Source organism: Pezoporus wallicus, unplaced genomic scaffold (genome assembly GCF_028554395.1).
Source record: "Pezoporus wallicus isolate ANWC-B61680 ecotype Strahan unplaced genomic scaffold, APGP_CSIRO_Pwel_v1 contig_6658, whole genome shotgun sequence".
Classification (NCBI taxonomy): domain Eukaryota; kingdom Metazoa; phylum Chordata; class Aves; order Psittaciformes; family Psittacidae; genus Pezoporus; species Pezoporus wallicus.
Genome location: NW_026642312.1, coordinates 6,969,572 through 6,985,417, shown reverse-complemented (window position 1 = coordinate 6,985,417; position 15,846 = coordinate 6,969,572). Strand labels below are relative to the sequence as shown.

At 39.5% G+C, this 15,846-nt stretch overlaps 1 protein-coding gene across 2 annotated transcripts in view; it reads left to right on the top strand.

Annotated features, from left to right (window-relative positions):
• The first annotated feature begins 10,948 nt into the window (after positions 1 to 10,948).
• DDC (dopa decarboxylase) overlaps positions 10,949 to 15,846 on the top strand; it is a 49,211-nt gene continuing 44,313 nt past the window's right edge. For both annotated transcript variants that reach the window (XR_008974838.1, XM_057428875.1), the window contains exon 1: positions 10,949 to 11,170. Coding sequence is in view for 1 of the 2 variants with exons in the window: in XM_057428875.1 (XP_057284858.1) it covers positions 10,970 to 11,170 (201 nt within the window). In the remaining variant the exon portion in view is untranslated. The remainder of the gene's footprint in view (positions 11,171 to 15,846) is intronic.

Here is a 15,846-nt window from a genome sequence, read left to right as displayed (position 1 = left end):
TACTTTTAGAGAATGCCTCCTGTACACACACAAAAATGCGGTAGTGGGCTTTCAGACCCCTGGTGGTTATTTATTCATCACTTTATTTTAGGATCGCTGTCATATCAGTCATATCAGTAACCACCAGGCAGTTCTGGCAATGCTTATCTTAGTAATTTCCTTTTCTCTATAGTTGCTAACAAAACCTAAGGATCTCCAGGTTACATATTTGCGACCCTATTCTCCAATCAACCCCATTCTTCAATCCACCCTATTCTTCAATCAACACCATTCTTCAGTCCCCCCTTTTCTTGTCCTATTGCAAATTCTTTTGCAACTGAGTTATTTCATTTTTATTTAAAGTTTCCTGAAGTATTTCCCTGTTTCTACTTGATGCTTAATTTTCTTTTTCTTCCATTCACTATAGTTCATCATGGATTGTTTGCAACACCAAAAGGAGCATTGGACAGTTATACATGTAATCACAACCATTCCAATTATTACAAATACAGTAAAAAAACCTGTCTCAACCAGGACAGATTGGGTACCCATGATGTTAATTTTTCCCAAATTTCCTCAAATCCCCACAAAGTGTTGTCCTGCACCACCTCATGAATTATTTTAACTTGTTTCCTATCTCCTTTAGATCAGTAGTAATTCTTCCACTTTGATCTATATAGGAACAACAGCTATCATTGATTACAGAACAAACTGCTCCTTGGGATGCTAACAGTGTATCTAATGCCATTCGATTTTCAAGCACTACTTTAGACAGGCTGGTTATTTTTTTCTTGAAATACTAGAATAACATCAGCAGTTCTATTTTCCATTTCCTCAATTGCAGCTGAGACATTTATAATCGCTTTTTCTATTTCACTAACACCTAGAGATGGAATAAGCCATCTAACAAAGCTATGGAAAGCGGTGTTTTGTTCTGCTATGATTATATGATTATATCCTCGTTTGATTCTTTTAATAAAACTCTGAACCCAGGTTCCAGAGGGATGAATGTCAATTACAGTAAAGTTTGGAACCACTACTCCTAGTGTGCATGTCCCTTTCCAGTTAGGAGGCAAAGCCTAACGTTTAACTTCTGACATATTTGAGGCTTGTGTCCTTAAAACCTGAAAATTTGTATGGCTCTTGTTGGTATAAACAGGATCTCTCCATAATCTATCCCAATTTGTTTTAAAGGGTATAGGGAGGCCAATTAAAGGAATACCCAGTCTCTCTCCTTATTTAGGTAGCTGAGTACAGATTCAACAATCGCTCTTGTTTAAGACACTAGTAACATTTTGTATCAATCTCAGATAAAGATTTTGATTCCATCCTTCTAACACCTATTATTATACAAGTCCAAATTATGATCGATGTAGTCTCATATGTGTGGGTCCTGAAGACTCGACGTGCCATACTTTGTCTTGGTTTTGATGTTTTTCTGGTTCTGGTGCCTTCTTGATTCTTGAGCAACGCATCCAAGCAGGCTGTTCCTTTATTTTCACTGCTGTAAAGGTAGTTAGTAATATCCGGTATGGTCCACTACACTTCTGTTCTAGGGGATCACCTGCAAATTTCTTAATAAAAACCCAATCTCCTGGCTAGAATAGTTAGGGTTGGAAAGGACCTTAAGATCATCTAGTTCCAACCCCCCTGCCATGGGCAGGGACACCTCATACCAAACCATGCCACTCAAGGCTTCATCCAACCTGGCTTTGAACACTGCCAGGGATGGAGCATTCATAACCTCCCTGGGTAACCCATTCCAGTGCCTCACCACCCTAACAGGAAAGGATTTCCTAATTATATACAATCTAAACTTCCCCTGTTTAAGTTTTAACCCGTTTCCCCTTGTCCTATCACTACAGTCCCTAATGAAGAGTCCCTCCCCAGCATCCCTATAGGCCCCCTTCAGATACTGGAAGGCTGCTAGGAGGTCTCCACGCAGCCTTCTCTTCTCCAGGCTGAACAGCCCCAACTTCCTCAGCCTGTCTTCATACGGGAAGTGCTCCAGTCCCCTGATCATCCTCGTGGCCCTCCTCTGGACTTGTTCCAACAGCTCCATGTCCTTTTTATGTTGAGGACACCAGAACTGCACACAATACTCCAGGTGAGGTCTCACAAGAGCAGAGTAGAGGGGCAGGATCACCTCCTTCAACCTGCTGGTCACACTCTTTTTGATGCAGCCCAGGATACGGTTGGCTTTCTGGGCTGTGAGCGCACACTGAAGCCGGCTCATGTTCATTTTCTCATCAACCAACACCCCCACGTCCTTCTCCGCAGGGCTGCTCTGAATCTCTTCTTTGCCCAACCTGTAGCTGTGCCTGGGATAGGATAATCTAAAGCACTAGCCGTGGTCCCTAACACTCTGCCGTTTATTTCTCTGTTTTCCCAAGTTTACCAAGAACTGCTGAAGGTGTCCTTCTCCTACTTCTTGAAGGCTCTCTTCTTTAAATTGAGATTGATATGGCCTTACATATAGACTCTCAAATGGGATAATTCTGTCCTTTACCAAGGTTTTGTTCTGATTCTCAATAAGGCCAATGGTAGTGCTTCATACCAATATAACTTAGTCTCTTGACAAATATTCCCAAGGTGTTGTTTAATTAAGCGATTCATTTTTTTCCACTTGCCCACTGGCCTGAGGACTATATGGAATGTGTAATTGCCAAACTATTTCCAATTTCTTGCTGATTTCTTGTAATAATTTTGCACTGAAATGTGTAGCATGGTCAGAGGAGATAGTTGCTGGTACCCCAAACCGAAGTATTATTTCACTTAATAGCACCTAAATCACTTGTTTTGCATTATTTGCCCTGCAAGGGAATGCTTCTGGCCACCCTGAAAAACCAATGAGTTTTGTTATGTTCTTGTATAAACTTCCATAATTGATTATATGGGATCACTATTTCCCCATCAGGTATTTTTATTCAACCCTTTTAATTTTCCTGCCCTTCTAAGTCTTCAATTACTTTTGTACCTTCTTTAGAGTACCTAGGTTTATTTTGCCCAATTACCAGTTTACTGTCAGGAATTAAAGACATCACCTCAACTCTTTCTGTTTCTGCTGACCATTTAGCCTCACGATCAGCCAAATTATTTCCAGTCTCTTGACCAGAGTTACCTCTTTGATGTCCTTTACAATGTATGATAGCCACTTCATTAGGTAATTGTACAGCTTCTAACAATGGTAGAATTTCTGTTGCATGTTTAATTTGTCTTCCCTGAGTATTTAAAAGTCCTCATTCTTTCTAAATTGCTCCATGTGCATGAACTACACCAAAGGCATATTTGGAGTCAGTCCATATGTTTATCTGCTTATCCTTTGCCAACTCCAAGGCTCTAGCCAGGTCTATTATTTCTACCTTTTGTGCTGAGGTGTTAGAGGGTAACAGTTTAGCTTCTATTACCTTTGAAGTTGTAGTTATGGCATATCCTGCTCTTCGTTTACCATCTTTAACAAAGCTGCTGCCATCGGTGAACCAGGAATCTGCACTCTCCAGAGGCTCCTCCTTCAGATCTGGTCGGCTCGAATATACTGTCTCTATAGTGGCAAGCAATCGTGAATCAATGGTTCAGTAGGGGTTTCCTGAAGAAGAAATGCTGGATTCACAACATTAGTGATCACAATTTCCACATCATCCAGTTCTACTAGGATGGCTTGATACTTCAAGAAATGTGATGGCAATAGCCAATGTGTATGTTTTTGTTCTAGGACTGTTGATACTGTGTGTGACACTAACACAGTGATCTTTTGTCCCAGTGTAGATTTTCAGGCCTCTTGGATGTTTAAGATAACTGCTGCCACTGCTCTCAAGCATCCAGGCCAGCATTTACTTGGTTCATCTAGTTGTTTTGGAAAAGTAGGCCACTGGTCTTTTATAAGGTCCCAGTCTTTGAGCCCAAACCCCCAAGGTGATTCCCTGTTTCTCCTAGGAATATAGCCAAATGTGTTTTGTTATGTCTGGAGCCCCAGAGCTGGAGCTCTCATGAGTTCTGTCTTTACACTTTTAAATGCTTCTTCAGCTTGATCTGTCCATTATAGAAAGGTTGAATTTTCTTTTAGCAGCTCATATAAGGGTATTACCAGAACACCATAAACATGGGTCCAGAGTTGACACCATCCTGTCATTCCTGGAAATGTCCTAAGATCTTTAACTGTGGCTGGTTGTGGTTTTTGGCAGATTGCTTCCTTCCAAGCTGCTTCAAGTTCTTGCTGTCCTCCTGTTATTTCTTACCCTAAATAACTCGAGTTCAAATTAGTTGAGCCTTCAATTTAGATACCCGGTATCCATTTAGCCCTAGTAAGTTTAACAATTCTACAGTCCATTGAACACATTCTTTTTCAGTTTCGGTGGCAATTAACAGGTCATCAACATATTGTAGTAAAGTACTTGCCTGTGTGGGTGCTTCCCAGGATTCTAATTCTCACGCCAACTGATTTCCAAAAATGGTTGGACTGTTTTTAAAGCCCTGAGGTAACACCGTCCAAGTGAGCTGTGTCCTTCTTCCTGTTTCAGGGTTTTCCCATTCGAAAGCAAAGAAATTTTGACTTTCTTTGTCCAGGGGCAGACAGAAAAATGCATCCTTTAAGTCCAGAATGGTAAACCACTTTTGATATTCAATTTAGTCAATAAGGTAGATGGATTAGCTACTACTGGATGAATATCCTCCACAATTTTGATGATTGCTCTGAGATCTTGAACTAATCTGCAACTTTTCCCATCAGATTTCTTTACTGGCAGGATAGGAGTGTTACATTCTTACTCACATTCAATTAATAAGCCATATTTTAAACATTTATCAATGATTTCTTTGATTCCCTTCCAATCCTCGAATTTTAACTAATCCTCCATATTCTAACTGGACGGGCCCTCCTTTTTGTTTCTACTTTAATAGGCAAAGCATTTTTTGCCTTACCTGGAATTTCAGATGCCCATACTCCTGGATATACATGGTTAAAGACTTCTTCTGTTTCAGGAAGGTTCTCATTAATTTTCTGTTGGATTAAAGATAAACTCAGACTTTTAATCAACTGATCATCTTTTACCTTCAATTCCATCTCTCCTTCTTTAAATGTTATTATTGCCTCCAAATGTTCTAATAAGTCTTGTCCCAATAAGGATTTCAGTGAATTTGGCATATATAAGAATTTATGCATACCAATCTGTTTTCCCAATTTATATTTTAATGGTCTCAGAAAAAATGCTTTTTCCTGGCGGCCATTAGCTCCCACAACTGTAACGAATTCTTTTCCAACCGGATATAAATTTTGATTTAGTACCGAATAAGTCGCCCTTGTATCTATTAGGAATTCTATCTTCTTTTTTCCTTCCCCTAGCTTTAATTTAACTACTGGGTCCGCTAGGGTAGATACCCCAGGTCCCTGTCAATCTAATTCTAGTTCAGCCACTGGTGTTTCCTGTTGTTTCCGTTGAGGACAGTCTCTCTTCCAGGGTCCAAATCCTTGCATTTTAGACACTGATTAGGTTCTATATTGGGAGAAAAATTTGCTCTTTCCCTTTTACTGAACATTTCTCTCCGCCTCTAACTGCTGTTCCTCTTCCTCTGCCCTGTCCTCTGCTTCCCCCACAGGTCCCTGTGTGCCCTAAAGCAGCTACTGTAGCAGTTTTTATTGTTCTTCCTAGCTATTTCTCTTTTATCTGTTCCTGATTTCTATAAACTTTCCATGCCTCATCTACTAATTTTTCTGTATTTCGACTGTCAGGTCCTGATAACTTCTGAAGTTTTCTTCTAATATCTTCTATTGTCTGTCTTAGAAATAAGTTAGCAATTTGTAATTTCCCTTCAGTAGAAGAAGGGTCCAAGGTAGTATATTTTCACATTGCTTCTCTTAATTTGTCTAGGAATTTGCTCGGTGTTTCTTTTGGTCCTTGTTTCATTTCAAATAGAACCAATGAATTTATAGCTGTTGATATCGCATTTTCTAGCCCAAATTTAATCAGATTCTGATATCTCTTTAAAGCAGCATAATCTGCTAGATCTTCATAGTCCCAGTCTGGTGTAGTCAAAGGAACATGTTCTTCCATTCTTCCTGCCAATGCATCAGTGATTATTTGGGCATTAACCTGAGCACAAGCTGTTTTTATCACCAGTTGCTTTTCGGTTTCAGTTAATGCATCTAATATTAAGTCTATATCACTCCAATCAGGATCCTGACTTTTGACAATCAATTCAAATTATTTTGCTATTCCTATTGGATCATTTTGATAATTTTTCACAATCTGTTTCCAAGCATCTAAGTCTCCCATTGAAAAATTTACTCTTATTCTGGTTCGTCCCTCTGGTCCCATTGCTTCCCTTAAAGGTGTGTGTGTCACAGGTCCTGTTTTACTATGGGCATGAGCAGCAATTGCGGTACCTTTAAATTCTTTTCTGCTATTATCATTACTGTTCATTCCTTCCTCCTCATCAGAATGAGGAGGAATTGCAGCAGGGGTACCGGATTTACTGGACCTTGCAGGTTTTATGTCGCAGATCTTGGGGAGACATAATCTTCTATCCTATCTTCCTCCCTTTTTCTCAATTTCAAACACATTTCACCTAGGTCACATCCTGAACAACATCTTTCTAATTTGGGTTTCAGTCTTTTTCTGTCCTTTTCTAAGGCTAGAATCAGAGGATCAAGTGGCACTCTATTTACTCCACATTCTTTCTGCCACTCTGGGTGACTTCTCAATGTGAAAAGCATATCTGCATACATTATTTCATCCCATTTTCCTTGACACCTTAAAAATAAAATTAATTGCAACAACGCATTATAATTCAAAGTCCCATTTTTGGGCCATTTTTCCTGATTCTCTAAGGTATATAATGGCCACCATTGGTTACAATATTTAATTAAAGTCTTTATTTACTGAGCCACTGGGGGATCCTCCTCCAGGAGCCAGAATACATCCCAAAGGACTCTTTTCTATTATTTCTCCACTCTGTCTATTTCCCATTATTTTCTTATACATGCTATTCACACACACACTCATACGGGATCCCAAAAATTCCACTCACTTGCTCACAATTTTGAAAACAAAAACATACACCAAGTACACAAATGCTAATTAGCACCACAATAAAACAAAAGCAAAAACATACATCAAGTATATCAATACTAATTAGCAGCATGATAAAAATAAAAACAATTTGCCACTCATTAATTACTCAAGCACAGCATCAAATACTGGTTTTCAGAAATTGGGTCAGATACCAGAAAAACTCCCACAAATGACGTCTCCTATGCCAGTTCGGAATGTATACCTGTATACCAAATGGATGCTAGCAGCTGGGTATACACCTTTACCTATGAGATTTTCCTATCTTGATTTACAGAAGGCTTTCTTATTCCTGCGTACGCCTTACGGAATATTAACCACATTCCTGCTTTGGACGTCTCCTACACCTTATGAAACGCTAAATGGCGTTTCTGCGTAGGACGTCTCCTATGCCTTACGGAATGCCATAAAATAAAATAATCAAAAGAATACCTTTACAGTGATGGTGATGGTCCTTGTCTGCTCCTGCAGTGATCTGAGTGAGTTGAAGGGTCTCTCTGGGGAAATTTGTCCCAGGGGCCCTAGGGAGCCCTGTCCTCAGTGGGTCCTGCAGCTAAGCACAGAGTGTCCCATCTGGGGTGCCAAACTGATTCGAAGAAATCTCCAGGAACTTGCCAACAAACTTTTAAGTTGACAAGCAGGCATTCTTTATTGTGGTGCTGTGAGACACAGGGGATCTCTCCTCCAAGCATGTCTCTCCGAAGCATCAATCAGGCTGGGATTATATTGTCCTTAAACATACATATTCATTAGATTACACACATTACATCATACTTTTAGAGAATGCCTCCTGTATGCACACAAAAATGTGGTAGTGGGCTTTCAGATCCCTGGTGGTTATTTCTTCATCACTTTGTTCAGTCATATCAGTAACCATCAGGAGGTTCTGGCAAAGCTTATCTTAGTAATTTCCTTTTCTCTATAGTTGCTAACAAAGCCTAACGTTCTTGAGGTTACTTATTTGCAACCCTATTCTCCAATCCCCCCCCTTTCTTCAATCCACCCGATTCTTCAATCCACCCGATTCTTCGATCAACACCATTCGTCACTATATTTGATTGATACAAAGCAAAGCTAGAAAGTAGTATAGTGATATTCTAGTAGTATAGTGATATTCTTGAGATCATACTGAGAGTTCATTGAACCCACAGACACTGAATGACTTATTCAGCTGAACTGATCCATGTGTAAACATCTGTAGGAACAACTGTAACTCTGTCGTGAGCAACAGTAGTGCTAGAAACACCAAATTAGTGGGAGTTCTGAGTCAGTTCAGACTCTGGCAACTCCCATTAATTTGGCAGCCATGTGTTAAATGCTTATTTTCACAGCTTTCATCTATGAAACCAGAGGGAAAAATAACAGATTACCACATGCAAGTTCTTCAGACCATGCCATAGCAATGAATTTATGAATGAAGTAGCTTAAAAGAAATAATGATAGCATAAGTTAAGTTAGAGATATTTTGAAAAAGAAGTGAAACAGTATGATATTTAGATTTATTCTGGCAAAATATCTAAAGCAAAGAATGGAGCCTTGGGGTGTGATTAGCTTGCTGCCACAGAGATGCATATTGATCACTGCAGTTCATGTTGACTTATTTAGAAAGTTTATTGCAATTTTGAACTGCCATCAAAAATGTATTAAATGAAAATGCACATAAGATTTGTGGGGTAGTGAAGAAATAGAATAATCCTGACTATAACCCTAATTGTAAAGGAGTAGAAACAAAACTGCTTGCTTAAACACAGACTTTTAAAGGGGAAATGACACAACAAAACTGGCCACCAGAATCCTCTGAGGACCTTAATGACTACTGATAATGTGCTTTCAGCAACCTAGTAGCAAGATCTGAGAAAGGTCCTAATTCCCCTTTCTGAAATGCACAGGGAGAGCCATTTAACACCTACATGATGGTTAAAGAGAGTAATATAACAAAACAGCAACAATAAGGCCTATTCTCGGAGGGGTGTGAGGATGGGGTGGGGGGAGCGCGTGGCGTGGGGAGTTGGGGGTGGAAGCTAGAAGTTCCTACTGTTCAGATCCTTGCTTTTCCAAGTGGTTCATGACCTACAGCAGCACCCTGCCTTTTAAATAGCAGCAGCAGCTGCTCCACACAAATTCCAGGTCCTCTATATGCAGCAGCAGACATGTCTCTAGGATGGTGTTTATCAATGATCTTTCTTTTGTAATGTGACAGTACTAATTGAAATATAATAAGGACCCCAGAAGGATCTCTCTTTTCTCAAAATGATGACCTCAGTTATAGATCCAAATATATAGAACCAGTATATATATCCAATGATTCAGAGAAATCTCTAGGAACTCACCTGGAGATTGTTGAGTTGACAAGCAGGTATTCTTTATTGCGGGGAGACATGGGGAATCGCTCCTCCAAGCGTGTCTCTCCCAAGCATCAGCCAGGCTGTGATTATATTGTTCTTAAACATACATGTTCATTAGATTACAAACATTACGTCACACTTTTAGAGAATGCCTCTTATAAGCACACCAATATGCGGCAGTGGGCTTTTGTAGCCCTGGTGGTTATTTCTTCCTCACTTTATTTTAGGATCACTGTCATATCAGTCATATCAGTAACCACCAGGCGGTTCTGGCAAAGCTTATCTTAGTAATTTCCTTTTCTCTATAGTTGCTAACAAAGCCTAATGTTCTTGAGGTTACTTGTTTGCAACCCTATTCTCCAATCCCCCCCATTCTTCAATCCACCCTATTCTTCAATCAACACCATTCTTCACCAAATAGCTGATATCTAACAAATTGTCTCTTAATTACCTAATATTCACATTGTGCTTAATATAATTATTTTATTAAAAAATTGAAGATTTGAAGGTATGTGAACTACGTGTAGTAATTGTTTACAGTAGCAGCGAGTATCCTTGCTTCACTTCCCAATTTTCTTATTAGATCACAAGGAACAGTATCACTCAGAGTGTATAAAGACTCTTGGACTTTTTTCAGGCACTGTTGTCTCAATCTTGTATTTACTGAACACTCAAAATGCACAGCCACATACAGTTAAAAATGTTGGGCAGCCCAGGATAGCAGGAGCAGGCACTATAGCAACACGAATTATGTTTACACAGCACTTTGCAGGCAAACTCCAGCTTGTCTTAGCTGAGCCATGTATCACCTTGGGTGTGCTCACGCAGTCTCTGCCTAGCTTAAAGCACCCTTAGAGCTCCTGCACAACATCTTGAAAACAGGGACAGCCCCAAAGAGCTTTCTCACATCTTGCAAAATACAGCACAGATCACATCTGAGTGTATTCTAATTGAAACCTTGGTATGAAGTAAGATTTTGTAAATGACACAGCATGTGCATTTACAGTGAAAAAGTGTGGAAGCTAAGTCCTGGGGCAAGACAGGAGGTAAGAAGTAGATAAAATGACAGGGCAGCAAAATGGATCACTGTGATAACTGTGATTATTATAGCTCATTATTATAGATGATGTTAGAGACACACAGCATGCTATTTTCTTAGACCTTTTCTTAATGTGCCACATAACAGTGCCACATCCTTGTGTCAACTGACAACAGCAGGAATTAAGTCTGTGATTCCTGAATCTTCACTGACGTGCCTTTACTGCTTTTCTGTGCTAAAGATGCAGCCTATCTATCTGTGTTAAGGAAATCTACATTGTGACTTAGGAATCAAAGATTTAACAGCGTGATTTACTTCTGTACAAAATTCAGCTGATACTGGTGTGAAGCAGAATGCAATACTGTATGGGTATTGGCCTAATATGCAGAAATGAGAGCATATGGTCAATTCAGAAAGGCCATATGAGTCATGCTATAAATCTGAATAACGGGTTTAAAGCTGGTAAAATTTTCTTTCAAAAAATGACTTTTCCTTTTTCTTTTATTTTTTAGTTTTTTTTCTGGTCCTAAACTCTGATATCCATGGATGCTGCAGAGTTCCGCAAGAGAGGGAAGGAGATGGTGGAATATATTGCAGATTACCTGGAGACAATAGATAAAAGACAAGTCTTCCCAGATGTGGAACCAGGATATCTAAGGCCCCTCATTGCAGACTGTGCACCCCAGGATCCTGAGAGCTTTGAGGATGTCTTTAAAGACATTGAGAAGATCATCATGCCAGGGGTAAGAACAATGGATCCCTAGTGTAACATTCAATACTGCATGTAGGTTTTCAAAGGCTTTAGGGAAAGTGTGGATTGAAGGCTGTGCAGCTAGACTTTACAAACATAAGTATCTACACTGATTAGCTTTTAGAAGGCAAGATTCTGCTTTGTATCCCTAGTTAAATATGACCTAACACTTTACACAACAAATGTTTTCTGTTCTTGCTAAAAATAATCAAATAATTCTTTTGCTTCATGCGACGATTGCTTTTGGAAATAATCCCCTTTCCTCTCCTTGAACTGGTTAAGGCAAAGCTTCATAACTTTCAATTTCATGTGATATTTTTGCTACTTGCAAAGTAGAGTAAATATTTTATAAAATGTGCTTTTTTTTTTTTATTAGTTTGCTGTGCCTAAAGTGTTCCTTCAAGCTGATCTTTAAATGTTAAAATTCTCTTAGGAGACTTCCTTTCATTATAGGGCTGATTAGAAAGGATTCTTCTTTATACTTGTTCTGTTGACTTACTCTCCTAAATGTCAACTTCTAGTAGCTTTTAAGGCAGATGGCCACTACCTAAATATTAGTCCTTGGACAGTGTTGAACAGACAATGCAGAACAAAGTATCTAGCATTTGTCCAGTTTTGAATCTTTCTTGGTTTTCCACTCTTGGTATACCTTTTTTATTTTAAATATATGTTTGTCTCTTAAGGCCTCTAAATAACTTGAAGAGGGCAGGATTATTAGTAAATGTTAAAGAGGAATCTCTCTTTGGATCTCTGCAATAACAATTTTGGGTTCCTTCTCTGGATGTAGCTAGGTGATGTGACTAGAACCACTGCTCTGCAAATGTGCTTAGTCAGTGTACTATAATACCAATTCCTTTTCATTGACCAATGTAAATATTTGATATTCAATATGGCTTTACCTTGTTTCCCTTGGAGCCAACGCTGCTGTCCTTTCACAGGCAAAAGCTCCACTGAAGTTAATGAAAATTTCTCCACTCTTCTCAAAGATTTGTGGGTGAAGTCTTAAATTCAACAGAATTAATTAGACAGGTGAACTATGTCCAACACATGCAAATACTTTCATTGCTGCTCATAGATGTGATTACCTTTTCTTTTTCATTGGATAAAAATACTAAACAATTATTTTGTCTGTGGTGTAGAACAGAAAACACTTTGCTTTAAACAAGTAAGAACATTCAAGAAAATAATATCAAATTAAAATAGATGAGTCATATGAGAATAGAAAGTGAGACATCGAATTCCAATTATGCCATCAATATGCCATATTTCCTCTTAATTAAATTGATTTTTTTCTTGATATTTACATGCCCTGCAAGTAAATTTACTTCTACAAGGTGATACATGCTGAAGAAGAAATGTTCTATCCAAAACTTTCCTCTACTGTGAAACGTTAGTGATTTTGACACAAAGAACACAAGTACATAAATCCCAGTTCTTATAGTAACTCTGGTTCTGCCTATGTTGTTTATACTAAATATTGAAGACTCACATGAGCATAGAATCATAAAGTCATAGTGTAGTAGAGGTTATATGGCACTTCTGGAGATCATTTAGTCCATCCCCACTGGTTAAAGTAGAGTTAGAGCAGGTTGCTCAGGATGACGTCCAATTGGGTGTTAAATATCTCCAAGGATCAGCTCTTCACAATCTCTCTGTTGGGTCTTAAAAGCTAAATTCCTGTTATCGACACTAGGGTCAACACTCAGGTTGCTTGGGTGCTTCACTACACACAGCTGTGCCCCTAGTCCATCTGCAGCTAGGGCACTGAACCTCTTCTGTAGTTGCAGACCTGCAGGTGGAGCAGAAGCCTTCCTTCCTTCTAGTGCCAGTAGTTGCAAGCTTCTACTCTCCACCAATGTGGGACTCCATTCCCCAATGCAATAAGCAGAGACTCTGACTGCTCCTCCTTTGCTGTGTTTTGGGGTTCAGGCTTTTGTATCTGAGATACTTAGTGCAGTGTCTTGGGAAGATCTCTTTTTTATCATCTCTGGTACTGCACAGTCAGCAGCACAAGATCTCCTTCCATTGTGTAAAACACAGACCCTCCACTAGTGCGTACCTCCTGCAGGCTAAAAGACCATCTTGCACTGCCCCAACCTAGTCAAGAGGCCTCATCATCTCTGCAATCCCAGGTCTGTAGAGCTGCATACTCCATTGGGAATTTAGTCTGAGTTGACACCTATGATGTGCCGGGGTAGTTGTCCAGTTGCTGCTGGGGACTGTACCTTATGGGGTGTCACAACCACTGTGGGGCCCACTTACACTGGTCTTAATAGTGTTCCTGGACCTCTTCTATGCGTCGTGCTGCACAAGCTGTTGCTTCTGTTGGCTGTGTTCACAGAAACTGAAGTGTGAAAATGATGGTGCTGTACAAACACATAGAGGCAGAGAGTATACATTTGGTTTAGTATCCTTTAAAATCATTTGTAATTTGTTTTAGGGATTTTAGAAATTGGCTATAGGGACAATCTACCCCCATTATATTTTTCCTTAATCTTCTTCCCATTTTTTCCTGACAAGACTAACATTTTTTAAGTACATCTAGTGTTCTTCAGCTATAGTGATTTTCTAGCATTTCACTGGGGAATATCTTATTTCCATTTTATAAATGAGGAACTGGGCTTTTTCAAACAGAATAAGTAATGAGGCAGAGGTCATAGAACCTTGTTTTACCATATGCTATCAGTGGCCCATAAGTGATTCTTGTTTCCTTCATGCTGATATCTTTACTGTGTTACTTGTGTTCAGATATTTACCACATTGGATGATTGAAAATGTGAAAATGGTGTTCCTTCAGAGGAGGAAGAATCAGTTAATTGTGTAAAGTAATAATGCAGTACCCACTGCTGTCTCTACCCTGTAGGAGAACAAGTATTCATGTGTGGAAAAGCTTTTCTATGGAAACTTCTTGTGAAATCGGAAGTAGGCCTTCAAAGGGCAGTCCGCTAAATGATAATGACCATAATATGCACACAGGGACTGAGGGAACAACTCCTGAACTCTGATCTCCACATCAGGAAGCCAAGGTGGAAAGGGTCTGCATATAAAAATATCAATGGGAGTCACCTTTCTCTCTCAGATTTCCTTTGTTCTTTTGAGATATATGTCCATTTTTAGAGCCAAGAATTATAAAGTTTAGTTGTAACTGCAAGTAGCAGTTATGAAGATGCTAATTTTCCTCACATTGGATCCATTAATCTATGAACTCTCAGCTGAAGTACCTATCCTTAGTGTGTGATAAAGGAAGACTTGCTGAGACTAAGCAAGCCATAGAAAGGAAGACATCCTTGGACAAAATCTGAGCAATGAAATGTCTCTGAGAAGCATTACAGTGGTGATTACCAAAATCAAGACACTTGTGTACCACTGTTTATCAGCAGAGGGCTGAAAAAACAAGCATCAATTATATCACACTCTTTGCAATATTTGACCAAGTGTGTCTGTTCCAACATGGCAAAAGAAATAAATTATACAGTTGCTTCAAGAGAAGGGGGAAGGGGAGAAAGGAGGAAGAACTGCAGCTGCACTTGCCCTAGGGCTTTTGGCTTTTTTGCTTTGTGTGAGTGGTGCAACTGAAATCTGCTGTGTTTCATCAAACAAATGCTCCCAGCAAGTAGGCAGTTTAACTTGATTAACCCAAGATGAATGTCACAAGTCTTACAGATCACAGAGGATTAGAGCTGGGGACATGAACAGTGACAGCCCTTGCTCATTGTAGAACGTCAGTGAAAGTCTGTGCATGTGGGTCCTATGAGGGACCACTGTTTATCAGGTATTTTTAGATCTGTTGGTTGTTTTTCTGTGAAGAGCCAAGTCCCATCACATTTTTTTTTCTGATTTGTGAAGGTAGGTGTTTGCCACAGGTGCTCTAAAGCTTTGTTACAGCAAAGAAAGAGATCCTGACCAGTTAAGACCTACAGCTAAAAATGTTCACAGTGGCTGGTCTTTGGATACCTGATTTGAGCAGGTTTGTATCTAGTGACAAGTTGTGATATAACCGCAGCTGACAACTCAGTTTGCTCACTTGCCACCCCTCCCTCCTCCATGGCATGGGGATGAGAACTGGAAAAAAGGTAAAACCTGTGGGTTGAGATAGGAACAGTTTAATAATTGAAATGAAGTCAAATATAGTAGTAATAGTAATAATAACAGTCATAATAATTGTAATGAAAAGAAAGATAACAAAAAGAGAGAACAAATAAAACTACAAGAAAAACAAGTGATGCACAATACAGTTGATCACCACCAATGCAGCAATCTGCCCCTCCCAAGTAACTCCCCCCAGTTTGTATACTGGGCAAGATGTGCTGTGGTATGGAATATCCCTTTAGCTAGTTTGGGTCAGGTGTCCTGTCTCTGCTTCCTCCCAGCTTCTTGTGCCCCTCCTCACTGGCAGAGCATGACAGACTGAAAAGTTCTTATCAGAGTAAGCATTACTTAGCAACAACTAAAACATCAATGTGTTATCAGCATTGTTCTCAGGCTAAATCCAAAACACAGCACTGCACCAGCTACTAGGAAGGAAATTAACTGTATCCCAGCTGAAACCAGGACACCAGTAAAACAGAAATCTTGAACCTACCATGTACAGGACTAGTTTAGACAGTGGAAAATTGTAGTGGGTTGGGACTGTTTTCATATGAAAGAGATAGGGGCATCTGAAATGTT